At 36.8% G+C, this 24,714-nt stretch overlaps 1 protein-coding gene across 5 annotated transcripts in view; it reads left to right on the top strand.

Moving 5' to 3' along the window:
* The first annotated feature begins 1,562 nt into the window (after positions 1-1,562).
* Positions 1,563-24,714, top strand: part of NFAT5 (nuclear factor of activated T cells 5) — a 117,363-nt gene continuing 94,211 nt past the window's right edge. For 2 of the 5 annotated variants that reach the window (XM_027076098.2, XM_027076097.2), the window contains exons 1-2: positions 1,563-1,783; positions 3,572-3,625. In XM_027076098.2, the coding sequence (XP_026931899.1) occupies positions 1,711-1,783; positions 3,572-3,625 (127 nt within the window). In that variant the 5' untranslated portion in view covers positions 1,563-1,710. Of the gene's footprint in view, positions 1,784-3,571; positions 3,626-16,558; positions 21,620-24,714 lie in introns of those variants that run through there. The other 3 variants (XM_027076100.2, XM_027076099.2, XM_053210395.1) reach the window with 2 other exon arrangements.

Genomic DNA, 24,714 nt, shown 5'->3' with positions numbered 1-24,714 from the left:
GGGAGACTCTGATGACACAAGTTTAAATTCTAGGTCTGCAGGTAAAGCTTTGCAAAGAGCCCCACCCCAGAGACACCTGCACTGGGGCCTCCTTTGCTGTTTCTTCCCCATCTCCAGGACTCTAAGTCTAGATGAATTGCGCACATTCCTGGGGGAAAGGCTGTATTATATCACTTATATCTATCTATATACATAACTACATATGTACGTATAGATAGGTATGTGTATATATACACAACAGACTAATTGGTATGATTTGTAACCATCTTTGCAGATAAAATAACAAAAACAAAACCTAACCTAATAGCTTAAAAACGTTGCCCAGTGATTGCTGGCATCAATATCCCACAAGAGATTAAAATTATTCCCCAAGTTGCATCCCCTGCACTCCAATTGATATTTTAATAACTTGATTAAAAATTTCTCAGAAGTCTATTAGAGTCAGGAAACGGTCTGCGGTGTAGGTGAGGATTTTCAGTTTTTGCAACGGAAACTTTTGGCCCCATGAACAGAATAGCAAAAACTCAATTAAATGTGTTTTTCCTCCATCCTTGCCTAATCCAAAAGTAAAAAATGAAAAATGGTTTGGAAGAGTGGTGTTTAGGTTTGCTTTTCTTCGTTTTTTCCTGTAGAACGGCCAGGTGGATTCATATGATCCAATTTTTAAATAGTCTTTTATCTCCCATTCCGAATAAATCCGGCCACCCAGCACAATCAGAAAGTTGTTTTTTGTTTTGTTTTGAATTTTCAGCCTCTAAAGGATGGGGGAAGGGAAACAAAAGAGGGGGAGGGCAAAGGACCGAGAAGTACTTTAATTAAAAACAACCAATAACTCGAGTTTTTTAGATAAGGTTTTTCATTTCCTAATTAAGAAATGAGTTTAATAGTCCTTTGGCCAACACAAGTTAGACACTCCTATGAAAACACTAAAGGGCTGGTGGCTGTCCCAGGGACTAAACTCCGTTCCCCTGCGAGACCCCAAGCCAGCCCGCGCGCCCCTGGCGGACCCTGCCCAGCTCTGACTGGGGTCCTTCCCACTCGTCCAGCAGGCACCTCGGCTCCCCCAGGTCTGTCTTCTGTTGCCCTCAGTTCCGCGCTGGACCGGCCGCCTCGGGCTCGCCGCCACCAGGTCGGCGCAAATACCTTTTCCCTCCCCGGGGCCCCAGGCGCGGACACCTCCCTGCCTCCCTCCCTGCTGGCGGGGCCCTTTCCCGGCTGGGGAACAGCAGCCCCGGCCGCGGCGGCAGGAAGCGAAGCCCTTGTTGATGCTGTTCCATGGCGCGCCCCCCCGCCCTCCGGTGGCCGCCCCGGCTCTTCCCGGCTCCGGGGCGCCCCCCTCCGCGCCTGCGCAGTGCCCCGCGGGGGGCGGGGCTCAGATTCCTGTCAGCGGCGGCGGCGGCGGTGGCGGCGACCGTCAGTTTTCGCTGAGGAGAAGCACGAAACGGACCCGTTGGCTCTCCCCCCTCCCTTTCCCCGCCCTGAACCCCCCTCCTGGCTCGCCGGGAGTTAGTCCCCGTGGAGTTTCGCCTCCACCTCGCTGCGGTTTCCTCGGCCGGGTGGAAGTCACTGCCCTCGAGGAGGAGGCAGCAGCGGCAGCCGCCCTCGCCTCGCCGCCCCCGGTTCGGTGCCCGCGGTCCCGGAGAGGAGGTGCCGCCGCCACCGCCGCTCCCCCCCTCCCGCTGCCCTCGGGCCGGGCTGGGTCGAGCTGCGATGCCCTCGGACTTCATCTCATTGCTCAGCGCGGACCTAGACCTGGAATCGCCCAAGTCCCTGTACTCGCGAGGTGAGTCAGGCTGGGGGCTGGGGCGTGGGGGCGGGGAGGCCCGGCCCCGGGGAGCCGGAGGGGTCCCCGTCGGGGAGTAGGGGCAAGCCCGGGCCGGTCGGGCCTGTTTTGGGGGATGGGGAGAGGCCGATGGGGTCGGGTGGTGGTGGAAGGGGCCGGGGAGGAGTGGCGGCCCCTCCCCCGCGGAGCCGCCGGCCACACGGGGCCCAATTGCCGTCGGCCCCGGGTCTCTGCGGCACCAGTCGCACTGAGAGTCCCTCGGCGTGTCCGGCCCCGCCACACTCCTCGAGCAGCCGGCCCCGGCCTCCCCAGCTCAGGGATCTTCCACCCCCCCCCCCCGCCCACGTCTTCTCCCCCCACCCCCGACTGGGCCCCGCGCTGGGGCCGCTGCGATCGGTGCGCCGCGGCCGCTCTTACCAGGACCATCCTCCCCAGCAAAGTTGCCCCCAAGCGGGCGGCGTGGCTTGGAGCCGGTTCTGGGTGCAGGGGCACCATTTTTCTCCCCCTCCAGGTTGTTTGTGCGCCGTCGTTCTACCCCCCTCTCCCTCCGGCCTAGTCCACTCCCTCCCCTTGTTGGGACGGCCCCCCTCGACCAGGCGTTCTTCCTTTCCTCGTCATCTTATTGCTGGAAAGGGCCCGAATTTTCTGTTTTCCTCTCTTGCCACCTATGTGGCATTCTAACGACTTGCATCTCCCTCTCTTTTACAAAGGCAGGGGTGGTCTCTCTCTGGCTCAGTTTTATCCCTCTCCTGTCCCGGGGGTACCAGCTCAGGCACTGACGCTGTCGTCCTTTGAGAATTTTCTCTTTCGCGGCCGTTCAAGGGTTCGTGGCAGGGAGGGGGCAACGAGATTCCCGTTTTAAAAACTCTTTTGGCCAAGGCCTGAAGGGGATTCCCGGGATCCACGGTACCAGCCCTTGAGCTGATCTCTGCTGGGTTTAAATTCCTATACTGGGCACCACAAGAATGTGTTAGAACAGGTTCCCCGTGCGAAAGGGGCATCAAACCGAAATGCTCCCTCCGCACTCCTCACCACTTTTTACACCACTGGGAGGGGCAAAAGACATAACTGGGTTATTAGCTCTTGATTTCACCATATTAAAAAAAAAAAAAATTGAGTGCCATTGCGAACCTCCTTCCTGAGACGGCCAGCGTTCCTTCATTTTTTTGGTGTTCCGTATCCATCCGCTGATTCCACCCCCTCCGGGAAGGGGGACTTCAGCCTTCACGCGAGTACCTTGAAATTGTTTAAGGGAATCAGTGTGCGATGGTTTCGTCTGGAAGGTCCTGGACTTCGCACACCGACGACTGGGTTTGTGCACAGAGTCCTCCTTAGTAACTGTGGCCATTGTCTGTTGCTCTGATGACTTTAGTTGGCAGTCACCATCCTGTAGGATGTTTCTCCGGCAACGTACCTGAAGTAGTTTGGAAATACTGTAGTTTTGAGCGTCAGAAGAAAAAGATGATGTCAAGAGGTGATTCTTAGAAGAGGGCTAATGTGGTACCATCGGTGCTAAAAATAGCCAAGACATTAACACCGTTTGTGCAGTAATCATCAGATAATTTTCCATGAAACAAACACTTTATGACCATCTAAGTTTAGCACAGAGACCGATGTGAGAGGCAGTTCAGCCTTCTTTGACAGCATATTCGCGAATATGGGCTTTAGCTCTTAAAAATACGTGGCAGTTATGTAAGAGATGTATGCTACCCTTGCCCTTTTTTTTCCTTTTTTTTTTTTTTAAGTCATTCAGCATAAAAAGTGCTTAATGCTTTTTGTGTTTTTCAGATTCTCTGAAGTTACACCCATCACAGAATTTTCATAGAGCTGGACTATTGGAAGGTCAGCAAAGTGCCATTTTAAAAGCATATTGTGTGAGTATGCAAAGGCTTTCTCTGAAATGGAGTTTAAATGAGAAAGTGTGAAACTTTGCAAACTCACACAATGTAGTTTTCTCTTAAAGAGCCTGATCCTTCTTTTAGAGCAGCTGAATGTTTCAGTGGATTTTGTTGCTGTGTTTGATGTGCTTGTTAGCTTATTGTATCTGCTTTGAGAAGCCTTGAAAAAACTCCCACAAAATCGTTAAAAATTATGTGTTGGGTGTTCTACTTTAGAATTCCAGGTCTTAATTCTAGCTTTTTAGAAACAAACTGAATATGAAAAGGCTCAAACATTAAGATCATGAATATAACTAAGAATGACACCAAACACATATTTAGTTTGAAAATTCAGAATTTAGAACTTTTATATGCTGAGCATTTCAAAACGGTATGTTAATTATTTATTACAAAAGCATTGATGTCGTTACTGTTGTATTACTTTTAAGGATAAGGAAAGCCAAGTGACAGACATGATGAATGAACTACGCTTAGAAAAAAAGGGTTTGAGAAAGTTCTGGAAATGTTAATAGAAGGTGTAGAATTTAAACAGCTGACAATTACTTTAGAAGACTTTGTTATTTTAGCATTTTAAGACAAAAAAAGACTCTTTGTATTTTGTAATTTTTTAAAATATATTTTTTAAAGTTTATTTTTTTTAGTAATCTCTACACTCAGTGTGGGGCTCAAACTCATGACCCCCTAGATCAAGAGTTACATGCTCTTTGGACTGAGCCAGCCGGGCACCCCAGTGTTTTGTAGTTTTTGAAGGGGCTTTACATATATACTCTTTGAATTTTCTAATCCTGCAATTGGACAGCAAGGATATTAATTTCCCCATTGTAGAGATGAGTAACCTGAGGTTGAAATGAAGAGACTTGGGGGGGGGGGGGAGTCACATGATAGCAGAAACAATGCCTTTTGTGTTTTAGCTAGAGTTCTTTACCCAAAGCCAAGCTGCCACTGTAAAATATATTTGTGACCAGTAACTTAAACATTTTGTGGTCAACTTAAAAAATGCCCTAAATATTTAAGTTCGATTTGAGTTGAGATGTTTGAGATGTTTACTTCTCATAGCGGGGTGGGGGGAATGGGTTTTGTAATTGAGCTTAAGTTTGAATACATAACAGTTTAGTTGCTTATTAGCTCTGTGACCTTGGGCAGGTGATTCCACCTCTCTAAACTTTACTATTCTTTCTATAAAAATAGATACAGTCTCTTAAATTTAGTGACGTAAGGTGTATGAAAATGCCTAGTTTAGTGTCTGGCTTAATAAATTTTTTGTTGTTTTTTTTTTTTGTTTGTTTGTTTTGTTGTTTAGTATTAGCTAAATTGTTTCAACTATAATTTAGAGCATATAAAATATTCTCTAATTATTGATTATATTTATACTTATCAGAAACCCATTGATACATATTAGTATAAAGATCAACTACAACTTGAGGTGAGGAATTTTATAAGTGTTTCTTAGTGAAGCAGATTTCTGTTTTTTATTCATATTGTTCAGTTTGTGCCATGCTGTAGATTCATATTTGTCTGTACAAATGTATCCATTTTCTGGGCAGCAGACCAGAGAGTATCATAATCATAGAGATTATTGGGCAGGAGAGAGATATAAAAAAAAAAGGGTGTTAATTATTTCAGCAAATGATTTTAACAAGTTGATGGAACTGCAGCCAGTCATTTAATATGTATATTTACATGTATGTGCTTAAATATTTTCATTAATTTCTTATTTTGGTTGAGAGGATACTCAATTTTTTAAAAATAAGACCATCCTTTTACAGATTATATATACATTGTAAAATGTATAAATATCAAGTATCCTTTTATGTCTTTGATACAGGGAATCCTAAGAAAGTTGTTTGGTTGTGGAATGAAAGTGAAGTATTTAATCTCTGTACCCTACTTCTCTTTTAACCATTTATTATGGGCATTTTAAGGAACATACAAAAGTAAAGAGAATAAAATGATGGACCCCCAAATACCTATTACTAAGTTTTAACAATCATCAATACATGTCTAGTCTTATTTCTTTTATCTTCTCCCAAACTATTATTTTATTTTATTTTTAAAGTTTATTCATTTATTTTGAGAAAGAGAGTGTGCACGGATGGGAGAGGGGCAGAGAGAGAGAGGGAGAGAGAGAGAATCCTAAGCAGGCTCCACACTGGCAGTGCAGAGCCCAACAATGCGAGTCTTGAACTCACAAACCATGAGATCATGACCTGAGCCGAAACCAAGAGTCAGATGCTTAACCAACTGAGCCACCCATTTGCCCCAAGCTATATTATTTTAAAACAAATATCAGACATCTATTATTTCATATATAAATACTTCTGTATTGTAGTCATATTTCTTATATTAATTTTTAAAATACCCTACTTTATTCCAGGAAATACTTATTTTGATTTATTTCAGCAAAGTCTGTCCTCTCTCCTGCCCTTTCCTTAAGATAAAGTATGATTGGAGGCTACTGCTTCTAGTATGTAGTGTACCTTGCAATCTGTGTTAAAATTGTAAGTCATGCATCAGATTTGGGTTCAAATCCTTGTTTCAATACTTATGCATGACCTCAGCTTAGTTATTTAATCTCATTGTGCTTTAATTTTCTCATCTTCAGATGGAGGCAATCATAGTGTCTTCATTGTGGGTTACTGAAGATTATTTAAGGCAAATTCACGTGTAAAGCATTTAACCTAGCACATAGTAAATGCACAATAAATGTTAGCTAAATTAAAAATTTAATACAACATCCACTTATATGGCTTTTACTGTGTGCCAAGAACTTTATAAGTGTGAACTCACTGAACTCTCATAACAACCCTTTGAGATGGTTGTTATTCCATTTTATAGATGAGGGATCTAAAGTGTAGGGAGGTTTAGTAACTTACCCAGAGTCACACAGCTGGTACATTGTAGCCAAGATTCCAACACAGGTATTGTCACTATAGTCTGTGCTCTTAACTACTATACTGTACTGACTCCCTATGTTATATAATATGAAGTACTTTCTGGTATTATGTGTGTATACTTTCTATCAGTGGTCTAGATATCCATTTAATAGTGAAGTCAGGGGCGCCTGGGTGGCTCAGTCGGTTGGGCGTCCGACTTCAGCTCAGGTCACGATCTCACGGTCCGTGGGTTCGAGCCCCGCGTCGGGCTCTGGGCTGATGATGGCCCAGAGCCTGGAGCCTGCTTCCGATTCTGTGTCTCCCTCTCTCTCTGACCCTCCCCCGTTCATGCTCTGTCTCTGTCTCAAAAATAAATAAACGTTAAAAAAAAAAAAAGAAAAAATAGTGAAGTCAGCCCAGAGTGAGGAGAATTTAATTACTATCATACATTTGTTAAATTTTTTATAGAACATGTTTTTTCCAAATTTAAGTTCTCTCTTTAGGAAAACAAGGTTGGAAAATTTATAGCTGAATATTACTGAACTTGAAAAATAGCTTCAAAATCTCTTTACCATTTTAATTAAGTTTGCTTTTATCCTACATATTGATGCTGGTCCTTCTTGCTACTATACGTATTTTTTTTAAAGAATAGGGAATTAGTTTTTTTTTAAATTGAGATATAGTTGACATAAAACACCATATTAATTTCAGTTTCACAAGGTAATGATTTATTATTTGTATATATTGGGAAGTGACCACCACAATAAGTCTAGTTAACATTGGTCACCATATTTAGTTCTCCTACTACCTTTTTACTCAATGTGATGGCCTGACAATGAGAAAAGAGTGTAGGTATCTAATTGAATAATACATAGCCATAAATAATGTTTCTGATGACCCCATAATTACATGAGAAACTCTTAATAAAATAAGTAAATAAAAGAAATATTGTTGCAATTATATTAAAAATAACTCCCATAGAAACTCCTTTACAGGGCCACATGGGTTGCTCAGTGGGTTAAGCGTTTGACTCTTGATTTCGGCTCATATCATGATCTCACCATCCTGAGATCATGTCCCAGGTCTGGCTCTGCGCTGACATCACGGAGCCTGCTTGGGATTTTCTGTCTCACAATAAATAAATAAACTTAAAAAAAAGTCCTGTGCAAAAGTATGTACTGTAATATTTTACTTTTTAATTCTATTTTTTCATTTTCTCTGCCTTCTCTAAGGAAGATAGTTTATATATATTGAAAAAATAAAATGGTTTACAAATATGAAGGCTAGGAGTCTTCTTGAATACCTAGAGAAAAGATTCACTACAGAGAAAAAGTTATCATTTCTTATACTTTTTTGTATTGAAAAATACTGATTTGGGCATATATTGTTTGCTATAGAAAAAAATTGAGATAAAAATTAAACTAAATGAAAGTAAATGAATATGATTAAGAGGTCATTCTGGAAATACAGAGATGTAAGATCAATAGTATAAAATCAGATAAAATAGGAAAAATAATAGAAGTGAGTTGGAAAAAATAGAGTAATAAAAACAATGGATTAAAATTTTAAAATGTGTTTACAAGCAGGAGTTACAAGATTACATGATGGATAAAATTAAGTAACTGGTTAAATAAGAGCTAAATACCAATGTGAGGTGATCGTAGTATGAATTTAATATTTGAAACTGGAAGATTTTTATTTTTTATATTTATTTTAACAATGAGGGACAATAAACTATTTTTTCTTAACCGCTGTCAAATTATTTGATATAGTACCAGGCATAATTATACTTTATAGTTCACAAAATGAAAATCCTAAAAATAGTAGCAGTGTTTTGCTGACTTTATGGAATATTTCTGAATTGCCATTGAGCCCAATTTATTTCTCTTCCTAGAGCTGATAGTTCATAAGATAGTTAAGCCATTACTTCTTAAATGATGAAATGTATGAAGGTATCTTATTAGAAATGATAATCTTCATTAGAAATGAAGAGATCCTACTAGAAATTAGAAAAAAATTAGATTTTTTTGAAAATATTTAAAATTAAAAATAACCTATTGGATTCTTTTCTTGTTTAGTATCTATTAATCTCTATACATTATTACCTAGTACACAAAAAATATCTTTATGGAAATAATTATGACAATGAAGTTCAAACATGAGAAAAGTTACACACCTAGTTCCTTCTAACTTCTTAGTTCTAGGATCCATCTTTCTCTGATTTTCCTACCATTTGTTTTTGTGTCTTTCTAAACTCTGTTTTTGTAATTTTCATTCAGTACTAGAATTCTGTTGCTTATTACAGTAAGAGGATAGAAATTCATAATTAAATGGTTCTTGGCTTGCTCTTAAATCACCCTTGACTGTAGTATAATTATTCCAGGAGTTCCCTAAAACTTGAAAGTGATAGTACAGAGAAACATTTCTTACTGTGATTAATATTATATATAAAAAATAGTCACTTTATATTAGAAAAAGTTGACTCAGATTATATTTTCTGTAAAATAATAGAGAATTAGAAAAAAATAAAAGATCATATTAATCCAAGACATTATTGGGCCTGCTTGTTTAGTGAGAGAAGACGGTCCTGTTAGTTCTAAGGTATAAGACACTCTTCAGTAGAAATGTTGCTTATTATTTTATGTTACTGTCTTGTTGCAAAGACTTTATTTCAAGTTACATAAAAGAGATTCGTGTGACTTTTATTTGCTGTTGTCTTAATAAAAATCAAGGTTAAAAAAAAACTAACAGTATGTAATGCATTAAATATAAACATGTCCTTGAATGAAAATGTAGACATTTTCTTTATGGATGAACTACAGATAATGATTTTAGCTTCTAAATATAAATAAAACCTGGTGTTGTGATAAAGGATCTATATTTCTGATAATTTGAACGAAAGATATGCTATATGGAAATTTTCAGTTACTTTTATTATTTTTTTTTAACTTAAAAAAATTTTTTTGACGTGTATTTATTTTTGAGAGATAGAGACAAGCATGATCAGGGAAGGGGCACAGAGAGAGAGGGAGACAGAATCTGAAGCAGGCTCCAGGCTCCGAGCTGTCAGCACAGAGCCCAACGCGGGGCTCCAACCCACAAACCGTGAGATCATGACCTGAGCTGAAGTTGGGTGCTCAAATGACTGAGCCACCCCGGTGCCCCTCTTTTATTTGTTATTATTATTATTTTTTTAATTATTAAAAACATTTTTTTTAATGTTTATTTATTTTTGAGAGAGAGTGCAAGTGAGGGATGGGCAGAGAGAAAGACCCAGAATCCGAAGCAGCTCCAGGCCCTGAGCTGTCAGCGCAGAACCTTATGCAGGGCTCAAACCCATGAACCGTGGGATCGTGACCTGAGCTGAAGTCAGACACCCAACCAACTGAGCCACCCAGGCACCACCCCTATTTACTCTTAATAGCTATTGAAAAATTAAAGTTTTTTCTTGCTTTTTTTTTTTTTAATATTTACTTGACAGATGATGATAATTATGGCTGGTCAGTCATGAATGTTTATTCATTTCTTTCCCATTTAGAAATGGTATGATGAGACTTTTAGTAAATTTGATATTTTATTTATTTATTTATTTATTTATTTATTTATTTATTTATTTATTGGTATTGTTTTTGAAGGTGAGGCAAGAACAGAAAAGTTTCTAAGAGTGACCTAAGTTGTTGTTGATTACTCTTGTCATTATAAATATAGGGTTTTTTGGTTTTTTTGTTTAGTTTTAGTTTTAAAAAATTTCCTTAAAGTAATATTTATAGGACATGTTAAAAGAAAGTGTTGGTAAAGAAAGATTAATAAATTCAATATTAGTAATAATTGAATACATTTTTCAGCTATTTGTATGTGCCAGAATTTTATAGATATTTTTCACATTAGTCCTCAGAAAAATCCTATGAGATCGTATCAGTATTCGTATTTCATAAATGAGCAAACTGAGGTACAGAGGGATTCACTAATTTTCCCAGCGTCGCATAGCTAATCGAAGAGGCTGGAATTTGAAACTTGGCTATTTTACCACAGAGTATTGACCTTATCATGACTTTCTTTAATATAAACATTTGATAATTGGTGTTTACACTTTGGGCCCTACTAAAATTACACCACTGTTCAGATGGTGTAAAAAGAGTGGTTTGTGTAGGATTCTTTACCTAAACAGTTCCCATAAAAGAAGAGAGACAGTCTATAAGCCACACATAAAAACCAGTTAAGAATATGGTGATGACCCTTTTGGGGAATATTTTAACACATAAAATTAGCAAATCATTGCCTGGCTTTGGTGAGTGTCTTTAAGATGTAGCTGAAGCACATCACTGGTTGAGCCACCTCTGTTTTGACAGATGATGATACTCAGAAGTGAAAAGCGGGGGAAGAGTAAGCAAACTATCCCCTCAGGAGAATTACTTAAGAGATGGAGGATGCCATGCGACTTTTGGTATCTTTGGCAGTAGTTTATGGAAGCATGGAATCGTTGCACCTTTTTCTGCTGATGTGTCTCAGAGCCTAACTAAATTTGAAAGGAGATGAGCAACAGGAAAAACAGTACTAATAGTGCTTCAGGAGTTAATTCATTGTTAATGAACTTCCTGAAAAGTCTGTGTTAGCCATTAGAAAAATATGGATTTTGATTCTAGTTTGGCCTTGAGACCCTGTGAAAAATCGTGCAAGCGTTCCTTTTCTTCAGTAGAGACATTAATGTCAGTTTTGCTTACCTCAGAGTTAAGAGGAAGAACAAGTGACACTATGTTAGAGGACCAAACTATGAAATGTTGTATGAGTATTGATATTTTGCATAGGGCCTATTAATTGACTTTGGTGGTTTTTCCACTGGCCCTTTTTTTTTTGGTCTTTTATTCATGTCTCCCATTTTCTCAGGGTACTCTACATTTTACTTGTTGGCTCTGTGGTTACTACTTGTATCTTTTCTCTCTTTCCCTTCTCTTTTAATAACAAACCATTTTTATATAGAGATACAGAGATTCACCAGTTTTGAGCATTCCAGGAGTTTTAAACAAGTTATACATTTGTGTAATTACTGCAGATAGGATACAGAACATTTCAGTCTATCTCTTGCTCTTTTATAATCAGTTCTGCCCACTCTGGCCCCTCAGGCAACTACTAATCTGTTTTTCCTTAAAATAGATTAGTTTTGCCATTTTTAGAAGTTTATATAAATGGATTTATACACCGTATATTCTTTTCTCTTTAACTTTTGTTTAACCACCGTAACGTTCTTAAAGGAAAAGCTATTTCTTTTTAAGGGCATAAAAGTAATGAAATTTTTTATTCTCTTAAACATTCTTGTATTCTAGACTGTAACCAAGTGCAGTTTTTTAAGGATGACTTTTGATATTTATGCACAAGTCTAAGTTACTTAGTCATAATATTTGTATTTATTCATTCACTCAAAATGAATTTACACCTAGATTCTAGCCACATGTAGTTTACAGCTTAGTAGAAGAGATTGCATGTGAATAAACAGTGATAACAGTATTTTAAAGGGTTTCATAATTCAGTCTAGATTGGAGAATGAAATTAATATGTTTGACTTTTAACTTTTATTTGCTAATAGGGCAATACTTTTGTGCACCTTATACCAGAGTATATGGTTTGCCCCTATACTTAATAATTGTAATTGAACTTTAGAACTTTAAAATTTTTTGGTAAAGTAGTTTAAGTCTTGAGAGGGTTATATAGCTGAAGAGTGTGTAGGGAGTATGTACTTATTTACTCTGATTGTTTCTGTAGGTTAATTGTAAAGGTCAAAACAGATTATGAGCTTTCTATCCCTGATAAGTGAGTCTGTCTTGTGCTTAACTGTATTGTAAGTACTAATTTGTAATAAAATTCAAATTTGCCCAGTAATCATATATACTATATACCATACTGCTAGTTTGGACCTTAGGTATTAAAATACTTTTTTTTTTTTTTTTAACATTTATTCATTTTTGAGAGACAGAGACAGAGCACGAGCAGGGGAGGGCCAGAGAGAGAGGGAGACACAGAATCTGAAGCAGGCTCCAAGCTCTGAGCTGTCAGCACAGATTGGAGCTTTTCAGAGTACATGATGGGTGCATCATTTCACATTTTCAGCAGCAATGTGTGAGAGTTCTGATTTCTCCATATCCTTGTCAACACTTAATATTATCTCTTTTTTATTATAGACATCTTTATGGTTTTGATTTCCATTTCCCTATTGACTAATACTGTTGAGCATCTTTCCATGTGTTTATTGGCCGTTAGTATGTCTTCATTGGAAAAATGTGTATTCAAGGATTTTGCCATTTTTAAATTGAATTACTTGTCTTATTGTTGAGTTGTAAGAATTCCTTATATATTCTGTACACAAGTCCCTTATCAAATAGGTGATTTACAGAAATTTTCTCCCATTCTGTGGGTTGTCTTCACTTTTGTGATGGTATCTTTTAATGCACTATCATTTTAAATTTTGCTTAAGTCTATTTTATCTTTTGTTGTTGTTGCTCATGGTTTGTATCATATTTAAGAAACTGTTGGCTAACTTAGTGTCACAAAGACACCTATATTTTCTTTTGAGAGTGTTATAGTTTTGGCTTTCATATTTTGATCTTTGATCCACTTTGAGTTAATTTATTTTTGGTGTCTCAATTCTTTTTCATTTGTCTGTTCTTATGTCAGTACTGTTCTGTCTTGATTATGTAGCTTTGAAATAAATCTTGAAATTGAGAAGGGTGAGTCTTCCAATTTTGTTCTTCTTTTACGGAATTATTTTGGCTATTCAGAGTTCCTTGAATTTCCATTGAGTTTTAAGATTAGCTTCTCAACCTCTGCAAAAGAGTGAGCTGTGGTTTTAATACAGATTGTATTGAATCTATTTTGAAGAGTGTTGTTTGTGGAATATTGCCATCTTAATAATATTAAACCTTCCTGTCTAGGACCATGGGATTTTTTTCCCTTTTATTTAGATCTTTAATTTCTTTCAGTAGTGTCTTGTAGTTTTCAGAGTATACGTTTTACACATCTTTTTAAACATTTATTTTTACATATTCTTTTTAATCATTGTTTGTAAGTGTTAGCAAAATTACAGAAATAATTTGAGGAATGGTCTCTTAAAACTTAGGAGAACTTTAGTATTGAAGTACTAGATTATACATATAGTCAGAAAAAAACCAAACTGTGGTAAAATAATTGTAAAATATTGTAAAAATTAAAGCTGCCATAAAATTAAAGCTGCAATAAACCATAAAGAACATCTAGTAAAGTCCAGTTTTGTTTAAAAAGTTGTACTGGGTGGTAATTTTCTCAAGGATAGCAACTATACCTTGCATTCTCATAGCATCTGGCGCAAGTGCTTTATAATCTAAAAGGTGCTTGATAAATATTGAAGAATGAATGAATACCATATCCAGAAAAGAAGGAAGGAATGATATTGAAAGTCTGAGAAGATTATGTTCTAGTTATATAAAACCTTGTGGAAAGCTTCAATTGAAATAACAATTGCATTAAAATTACAACAGATCAAAAACTAGGCCTTTAAAGAATCAGAGCTATTTAAAGACAAAAATTTAGATAATAAAGATGAAAATGGAGGTAAATTTGTTCTCTAAACCTAGAATACTCAAATAAGAAAGTTTTCTTGGAACTTGAATGTAACAATGTTAAGGCAAAATGTATGACTATGTAATAGTTCTCTTAGGAGAACTTTTACATGTTACAACTGAAAATAAATAGGATCTAGAATGGTTAGTTAAATTAATACATAATAAGATGACCATCGTGGTTAATTAATTGAGAAAGCTGGAGATGTGAATTTAATTTTATGGTATAGAAAATATTTAGTGCCTTTATCAGAAAATGTAATTTTTCCCAACAGAACTTTTTTCTCTGTGCTTGGGATAGTTATATTTTGGGTGGTGGGTCTTAGGAAAAAAGGTTTTTTAAAATTCTGTGCCCCACAGAACAGAATAACCAGGAAAGATGATGTGATTTTATAGAACTGAAAGAAGACATTTTTATTCAGCATCAGTTCTGCATAACTTAGCTTTTTCAAGCATAGTTTTCCTGGGAATTCAGTAGAGTGAAGTGGGGTATGTGTATGGGTGTGTGTGAAGATCATTTCTGTTAAACCCTGGTCTTCAACAACTATTCAGTCTTCTCATTTTTAACTGTCATTTACTAGAATCAAACTTCACTTTAAGTATATGAGTGAATGAGAAGTAAGCCTTAACAATCTTTTTTATAGACAGATTTTAAAAACTGTGTGTGTATATCTTTCATGTGTAGAAACACTGCTTAAAATTTTTTTTTAGCCTTTAATTTCTGCAGGGTCTTAGGAGGGATATAGCATCTAAGACAACGATTTGGGACTACCATACTTGTATTATTTATTTCATTGGTATAATACCACTAATTTTGGAATAATTGTGTTAAGAGTTAAGGATACTTTTTAAACTTTTTTTTTCTTTTTAATGTTTATGTTTGAGAAAGAGCGAGTACGCACAAGTGGGGAATGATTATTGGGAATGATTATAACAATAAGTTTACTTAATATCCATCACCACATGTAGTTACAATTTTTTTCCTTGTGATGAGACTTTTTTACTCTCTTAGCAACTTTCAAATATACAATACGGTATTGGCAACTATAGCCACCCTGATGTACATTATATCCCTAGAACTTACTTGTCTTCTAAACTGGAATTTTGTACCATTGATCACCCCCCACCACTTGCCACTTCTGGAAACAATCAGTCTCTTTTCTGTAGTTCTGTACCTCTGAGTTCAGGGTTTTTGTTTTATATTATTTTCTTTTGTTTTAGATAACACATATAAGTGAGATCATACAGCATTTGTCTTTCTCTGTCTTATTTCACCTAGCTTAATGTTCTCAAGTTCCATTCACGTCACATACAGCAGGATTTCCTTCTTTTTTATGGCTCAGTAATATTCCTGTTCATGTGTGTATCACATTTTCTTTACTCATGTAAAGTATCCCATGGATGGACACTTAAGTTGTTTCCACGTCTTGACTATTGTATGTAATGTTTCGGTGAACATGGGGGTGCAGGTATCTTTTCAAGATAGTGATTTCATTTTCTTTGGATAAATACCCAGAAATGAAATTGCTGGATCATATGGTAGTTTTATTTTTAATTCTTAATTTTTTGAGGAACCTTCATACTGGTTTACATAGTGGCTGCCCGATTGACATCTTTTTAAGTATAGAAATTGATTCTATTTGAATAAAAATGTGTTCTTTGTATTTTTTTAATGTTTATTTATTTTTGAGAGAGAGGATGAGTACAGGAGGCACAGAGAGAGAGGGAGAGAGAATCCCAAATAGGCTCCTCACAGTCAGCGCAGAGCCTGACACAGGGCTCAGACTCACAAACGAACCGTGAGATCATGACCTGAGCTGATATAGAGTCCGATGCTTAACCAACTGACTGAGCCACCCAGGTGCCCCAAAAATGTGTTCTTTAAGAGAAACACTTAAGTGGTTGGCTATACATGAATACAGTATGAAGAGAGTCTACTCCATTTTATTGATAGAACAATTATTTGTCTATATAATATATAATGTTATATAATAGCAGAATACTGCTTGTGCTATTATACATATTTATTTAAGTTATATGTAAGAACATACTGACTTTGGGGCACCTGGGTGGTTCAGTCAGTTAAGTGTCGGATTTCGGCTCAGGTCATGATCTCACAGTTCATGAATTGAGCCCTACATTGGGCTGTGCGCTGACAGTGGAGATCCTGCTTTTAGATCCTCTGTCTCCCTCTCTCTCTGCCCCTCCCCAACTCATATGTGCTCTCTTTCTCTCAAAAATGAGTAAATATTTTTAAAAAAAGAACATACTGACTTTAATATCTTTTCCATAATTATTGGTAAATGTATAGATTTTTGTAATGTTTATTTGTTTTTGAGAGAGAGAAAAAGAGTGCAAGCACGTACATGCACACTGGTTGGGGATGGATAGAGAGAAAGAAGGAGACAGAGGAGCTGAAGTGATGCAGGCTCAAACTCTTGAACTGTGAGATCATGACCCAGCCAAAGTCAGACACGTAACCGACTGAGTCACCCAGATGCCCCCATGTAAATGTTTTAATGTAAAAACACTGATACAATAAAAATACAAAAGCAATGATACAATAATAAAAATATATGCAATATCAATAAACACATGAAAAGTTTTTCAGCATCATTGGTCATTAGGGAAATGCAAATTTAAAGCATAGTGAGATAATACTTTCTACCCACTAGGATGGCTATAATCAAAAAGACAGGTGTGGCAAGCTGGTGGACAAATCACTTTGTATACTGCTAGTGGAAGTGTAAAATGGTATAGCCATTTTAGAAAATAATCTGGTAATTCCTCAAAAAATTAAACATAGGGTACCATAGAATCTAGTAATCTCACTTCTAGATAGATACCCAACAGAAATTAAAACTTCTGTAAATACACAAAAACTTGTACATAATAGCAGCATTATTCTTAATAGCCAAAATGTGGAAACAGCCTAGATGTACATCAACTGATGAATGGGTGGATAAAATGTACATCCATTCAATGGAGTAATATTTGGCATAAAAAAAATGAATTACTGGTACATGCTACAACATGGATGAATCTTGAAAACATGCTAAGTAAAGGAAGCCAGTCACAAAAGACCACATATTGTATGATTCCATTTATATGAAATGTACAGAATAGCCAGATCTATAGGGGCAGAAGGTAGATTAGTGGTTCCTTGGGTGAAGTGGGAGTTGAGGATAGGGATGACAGTAAAAGGTTTGGGGGTTCTTTTGGAAGAGTGATAAAAATGTTCTAAAATTTATTGTGGTGATAGTTGCACAACATTTTTGACTATACTAAAAACCAAGTGTCCATCAACAGATGAATGGATAAATAAAATATGGTCTTATGCAGATAACGGAATATTATTCACCTTAAAAAGGAATGACATTCTAATACATTTTACAATGTGGATGAAAACATATGTTAAATGAAATAAGCCAGGTACAAAAAGGACAAATATTGTAGGATTTCTTGAAGTATCTAGAATAGACATAGAAAGTAGAATAGTGGTCACTAGGGACTATGGTGAGAGGGCATTGGAGAGTTATTGTCTAATGGGTACAGAGTTTATATTTGAAATGATGAAAAAGTGCTGTGAAGGGGTAGTGGTGATGGTTGCACAACATTGTGAATGAACTTAAGGCCATTGAATTGTACACTTAAAAAATGCAGTGGTGGGGTGCATGGGTTGCTCAGTCATTTGAGCATCCAACTCTTGATGTCAGCTCATGTCATGATCCTAGGGTCATGAGATTGAGCCCCACATCAGGCTCTTGGCTGAGCACGGACCCTGCTTAAGATTTTCTCTCTCTCTCCCTCTGCCCCTCTCCCTGGCTCTTGCATATGTGTGCATGCACTGTTTCTCTCTCTCTGTCATTCTCTCTCTAAAAAAAAAAAAAAAAAAAAAAAAAGCAGTGGTAAATTTTATGTTATGTATATTTTACCACAAAAATATATTAAAACAGAAGAAGGTAATTTTTTTAAAATTAAAGTTTATTTATTTTGAATGAGCAAACACAAGCAGGGGAGGGGAAGAGGGAGAGGGAGAGAGAGAATCCCAAGCAGGCTCTGTGCTGATAGTACAGAGCCTGAGCAGGGCTCATACTCATGAACCATGAGATCATGACATGAGCCAAAACCAAGAGTCAGATGCTTAACCAACTGAGCCACCTAAAAAGTAATTTTAAGAGTCTAATATACACTGACTTTTTTGGTGAAGTTACTGACAGAGGTAATTATGTGGTAGTACATTGAAAAGAGACTGTCCCATTTAACAGAGTATATTTTAGTTATCTAAATCATATATGGTTTTCTTTCTTGTGTTTTCATATGTGAATTTCTCTTCTTTCTGTAGGGGACCCATAATCTTTAACTTTAAATGTGAATGGGATGACCTAGACATCACTGAGTGTGCTGCATCTTGAATGCTCAAACCCAAAATTTTGATGAGCCAGTCTAGACTACAGATGACTTTGTGAAAAATTCATGGAGTAGACACATTAAGCTCGTTTAGAGTGGAAATTTTTTTTTTACTATTAATATGCATAGTTGATTCATTTTGTTGATTTCTGGAAAGCAAATGTTTATATTTAATAGTAGCGAGTGGATTGCAGTTTTCCAATAAATGTCACAGAATTGTGGCAGTGAGCCAGGAAGAAGAAAAGCTGCATTAGTGAAGTTGAGACACACTTCTGTAGTTATGGTAACCGTAAACCGTACTAAGTCTCAAAAAGGTATTCTCTTTGTGTTGGTACGATTAATTAGACATTAGTAGGGGTTAATGAGGACTCTGCATAACTGCTTGATTAAATATAGGTGTAATTGTATTCATCAGAGGGCCTGGGTAAGAGGCATTGTTGGGTGGTTTAGTATTTTTTGGGGTGAGCATTAAAGTGCTTAATTTCCTTTTCTTTAATTTGCTTTGTTATGGTCTTCCACTACAAAAATACTTTCTATTTAGAAATGTTTTCTTATTGCCGTTCTTCAGGTTTTAATTTGAGAATAAATGAGAAAATATGAACATCATTCAATTTAGTAAATTAACCTTGACTAGTATTTGTATGTTTACTAATAAATGCATATTACTCTGTGCACAAGTAGATTTTATGAATAAATAATGTTTTAAGCATAAATTAGGCACTTTGGGGCCCTTTCTGACTCTTGATTTCGGCTCAGGTCATGATCTCGCAGTTCATGGAGCCCTGCATCAGGTCCCATGCTGACAGCTCTGACAGCACATAGCCTGCTTGGGATTCTCTTTCCTCCTCTCTCTGCCCCTACTCAGCTCATGCTCATCTCTCTGTCACGCTTTGTCTCTCAAAATAAAGAAGTAAACTTTAAAAAATAAGTAAACATATCTTTAAAAAAAAACAACAAAAAAATAAATTAGGCACTCTGGTAATTCATAATAATTGTTGTAAAATGATTGGTGCTTTTATAAGTAAGAATTTCTTGATGGATACCATGACTTACTGGTAGTCTAATATTTCCCCTAATTATAGAAACTAACTCCAAAGAAAATTTGAGATTAGGTCTTTTTTTTTTTTTAACGTTTATTTATTTTTGAGACAGAGACAGAGCATGAACAGGGGAGGGGCAGAGAGAGAGGGAGACACAGAATCTGAAACAGGCTCCAGGCTCTGAGCGGTCAGCACAGAGCCCGACGCAGGGCTCGAACTCACGTACTGTGAGATCATGACCTGAGCCGAAGTCGGATGCTTAACCGACCGAGCCACCCAGGTGCCCCAAGATTAGGTCTTTAATCAGGGTTGAATATACTCATTTGGTAGAATTATAATGGGCTGCTTGAGGTGGCAAGCTTCTGGAGGGAGGTGCCATCCAATTCTAAAAATAGAAAGGTAAACTAAAACTGAAAGATAAATTTGTGTTCTCACCATGCTTATTTGTGTGTAAATACAAAAGTGCATTTTCCCTTAAATTTATATGTGTTTTGCTCTCTTATGCCTTTATACTAAGAAGTCTTCTTCAACTTTTGGGCCTCTTCAGAAACATCAGTTGTCAACCAGCATATGGAAGCCAGTTGTAGTTTGATACATTCCAAATCAAATGGACTTAGAAGTGAAATTTAGCAGTCTTTTTATTGTATGAGCAAAATGAAACAAAAAGTGAGCCATGAAAAGTAAACTCTTTTGAAAAAATCATTTTAGGTTGGACCCTATGGTATATGTCCAGAAGAGAGAACCTATCCATCTGCAAATGCCAAATTAGAGAGAAATTGGTAGAGAAAAGGTACTGGTCCTTCTTGCATTAACAACTATTTGTATATTCATCATCTAGTTCTTGAACAAAAGTAGACCAGAACATTATATGGAAGGTCCATCTCAGTGTGTTGGATCTTTCCTTTTCCTTCTTTCTTTTTAGCAGGACAATGTTCATCTACTTGACTACTAATTGTGTTTTGCAGAGATAATGGATTGTAGTAAACATAGCTCTTTATAAAGGGACTGGATGGTGCGTTCTGTGAGAAAAATACCATATTATGGTTTTTTTCGTGCTAGTAGCACATCCACATTTGAATTGCAAAAAAATCCTTAAATATACATAAAATTCAGTACAGAAATTCAGAGGATACCATTTAATAAAAATAAGAGTAAAAAAGGTTTTATCAGTTAAAATAGCTAGGAATAGACAGTACAAAGCAATATCCCTAATTTTGGTTATTTAAAATTGAATAGAAACTGCAAGTTGCAGAGTCTGTACTTCAAGATGATTCAGATCACTCCTTTGAGTCTTCAGGGTAAGGTTCTTGAATTCCAGTCCCAGAAATTAAAAGAGAAGTGTCTGCCTTCCTCCCTTCCCTCCTTCCTTGCTTGCTTCCTTCCTTCCTTTCTCTCTTTCTATCTCTGAGCAGCAAGAAGCTATTTTCTTTGATACTTTATTTTGTTCCTTTGTTTTCTTGTATCCCTTTTCTGTATATTTGTCTTCCATCATAGGTGATTCTTTGACAACCCAGGTATCTAAAATCTCCTTACTTTGGCTTTTGTACATCTTCTCAGTACAGATTTTAATGAGTGCTAAGTGTCAGGTGACTAGATATGACTATTCCAAATGAACGAGTGAATTGGCAAATCTTGTTTTAGGCAATTAGGCTATGGTATACAAAGGAAGCAAAATGGTTTTCTAATAAGTTTAGGTTTGAGCATTTATTTAAAAAACCGTTAGGCAAAGTTTAGGATTTCTCAGAGATAGGTATTTCACAGTACAGACCAGTACTATTTCTTTGTATTGTAAAAATAAAACTCAGTTGAATTTCAGTTTGTAAATATCGGAAAATTGTCATTCACAGTTACTTTGTCTCAGGTTAGAAGATCATAAGGAGAAAATAAATTCTAAAGTGATGTAGACAACATCATATTTTAATTTGTTAAGTTGTATTCTATATCTTTTCCGGGCTTTTTTTCCCTTAGCCTGACAGGATAAGAAGGTTTGTCCCACTTATGTCCCACTGAGTCTCTTGTTGCCTCAAAGGTGAGTTGTTTTCTAACAACTTACTTCAGTAATTACACACTTTTGCCTTATTTAATTTCTCCACAGAAATTATGGGTCACACAGAAATTATGTTGTGGGACCCTATTCTCTGCTTTATAGCAGATCTAATTCCAAGGTCTAATGCCCAACTACGTAGGAACTTTAATATCTCACTTCATGGGGCCAGTGTTCTTGTTTAAGAGCAATAGTCTTCTGCTCTGACCATATAGAATTTTGAAACATTAAGACAATTTGAAAAAAATTTTTTTATATGTTTACCATACTGTCTCCCATGATGTTATGTTAACATGGAGATGACAGTGCGTGTAAAGATGTGCGTGTAAAGACTGTCTGGCTTCAGGTTCTGATTATGTTGTTCCCTAGGTGTGTGACAGCTTGGACAAGTTTATTGACCTCTGTGTCTCAGTTTTCTCATCTGTAAAACGCTGTCGATAACAGAGTTTTCATCATAGGGTTGCAAGAATTAAATGAGTTAATGTGAGTAAAGTGTTTAGAGTCATACCTAGCATAAACTACATAAGTTGTTGTTATGATCATGGGAATATAGTTGCTGCATAAGCTACATAAGTTGTTATGATTATGGGAATATAGTTGCTACATTATCTCTTTTTTTAAAGGATAAAAACCATACTTTTATTCTAAGATCATTATTAGTACCCAAGAAAAAGTGGAAAACATCACATTTTATGTTGCCATCCAGTTTTTTCCAGCACCATTTGTTGAAGAGACTGTCTTTTTTCCAGTGAATAGTCTTTCCTGCCTTGTCAAAGATTAGTTTACCATATGGTCGTGGGTCCATTTCTGCATTTTCTGCTCTGTTCCATTGGTCTATGTGTCTGTTTTTCTGCTAGTACCATACTATTATAATGACTACGGCTTTGTAATACAACTTGAAGTCTGAAATAGTGATGCCTCCAGTTTTGTTTTTTTCTTTTTCAGGATTGCTTTGACTATTAGGGGTCTTTCGTAGTTCCATACAAATTTTAGGATTGTTTGTTCTAGCTCTGCAAAAAAGGCTGGTGGTATTTAATAAGGATTTCATTAAATGTATAGATTGCTACGGGTAGTATAAACATTTTAACAGTGTTCTTCCAATCCATGAGCATGGAATGCTTTTCCATTTCTTTGTGTCATCTTCAATTTCTTTCATAAGCGTTCTATAGCTTTCAGAGTGCAGATCCTTTACCTCTTTAGTTAGGTTTATTTCTAAGTATCTTAATGATTTTGGTGCAATTACAAATGGATCAATTCCTTGATTTCTTTTACTGCTGCTTCGTTATTGGTGTATAGAAATGGAAACAGAGTTCTGCACATTGATTTTATATCCTGCACCTCTTCTGAATTCATGTATTAGTTCTCGCAATTTTTTGGTGGAGGCTTTCAGGTTTTCTACATAGAGTATCATGCTGTTGGCAAGTAGTGAAAGTTTGGCTTCTTCCCTGCCAGTTTCGATGCCTTTTATTTCTTTTTGTTGTCTGATTGCTGAGGCTAAGACTTCTAGTACTGTGTTAAATAGTAATGGTGAATAGTGGACATCCTTGTCTTGTCCCTGACTGTAGGGGAAAGGCTCTCAGTTTCTCCCCATTGAGGATGATATTAGCTGTGGGTCTTTTGTATACGGCCTTTATGATGTTGAGGTATGTTCCATCTATCCCTAGTTTGTTGAGAGTTTTTATCAACAATGGATGCTATATTTTGTCAAATGCTTTTTCTATATCTATTCGCAGGATCATTTGGTTCTTATCTGTTCTTTTATTAACGTGGTATATCACACTGATTGGCAAATATTGAACCAGACCTGCAGCCCAGGAATAAATCCCACTTGATCATGATGAATAATTCTTTTAATGTCCTATTGAATTCAATTTGCTAGTATTATATTCAGGATTTTTGCATCCATGTTCATTAGGGATATTGACCTGTGATTCTTTTTAGTGGGGTCTTTTTGTCTAGTTTTGGAATCAAGGGAGTGCTGGCTTCATAGAATGAGTTTGGAAGTTTTCCTTCCATTTCTATTTTTTGGAACCGTTTGGGAAGAATAGTTATTAACTCTTCTTTAAATGTCAGGTAGAATTCCTCTGGGAAGCCATCTGGCCCAGGACTCTTGTTTGTTGGGAGATTTTTGATTACTGATTCAATTTCTTTGCTGGTTATGGGTGTGCTCAAATTTTCTATTTCTTCCTGAAAATATCACATTTTATTCATTTTTTTTTAAATGTTTTTTTTTATTTTGAGAGAGAGAATGAGCAAGGGAGGGGCAGAGAGAGAGAGAGAGAGAGAGAGAGAGAGCCAGCCCAACGTGGTGCTCAATCTCACGACCCTGAGATCTTGACCTGAGCTGAGACCCAAGAGTTGGACATTCAACCAAATGAACCACCCAGGCACCCCAACATCACATTTTAAATACAGCAGAATAAGTATTATTTTTTTAGTCATTTTGGCATTCTCTGTGTGTGGCTGTTTTCCTTTGGGTGGTATCTTGATTTATCTGATTGTAGACATACTAACAGTGCCAAAGTTTCTTTGGGTTAGAAAACAATTTTTGCCAGTACAATAGCAACTAATACTTCCAACCATCTCTTCTTTACTAACGATTGTATTATCTAAGGTGTCTGGTTTTCAAGGCTTAGTTTTCTTATTCTGAGTGAATTATATGAAGTAGAAAAGCTTTAGATAGTTACAGGCTGGCCACCGGGGAAAAATTACTTCCTGTTACATATTATTTGCAATTCAGTTCATTTAGAGGTACCTGTTTGATAGTGAGAGAAAGTAGAGAATTTATAGTCAGGAAACATGTATTTAAATAATCAGTTTTACATTTTGCTAGTCTTATTTAATTTAATCCTTTCATCCTCATTTCCTCTTTATCTAACAGAGTTATTATGAAGTTACATGAAATAATGTTTTTCATTATGCTGGTGCTTAAAAACATTTGAATGTGAATGTCTAATTTGCTCTAGATATTTTGAGAAAAAGTTGAGTATATATATATTTGAAGAAAAATTAATTTTTTTAGGACAAGTCATTCTTTTTGGGTGCTTAAGATATTTTTAGAAAGTTCTCAAAAATTGAAA

Source organism: Acinonyx jubatus, chromosome E2 (genome assembly GCF_027475565.1).
Source record: "Acinonyx jubatus isolate Ajub_Pintada_27869175 chromosome E2, VMU_Ajub_asm_v1.0, whole genome shotgun sequence".
NCBI classification, from domain to species: domain Eukaryota; kingdom Metazoa; phylum Chordata; class Mammalia; order Carnivora; family Felidae; genus Acinonyx; species Acinonyx jubatus.
The sequence above is the reverse complement of the archived record's forward strand: the minus strand, read 5'-3'. Positions and strand labels throughout refer to the sequence as shown.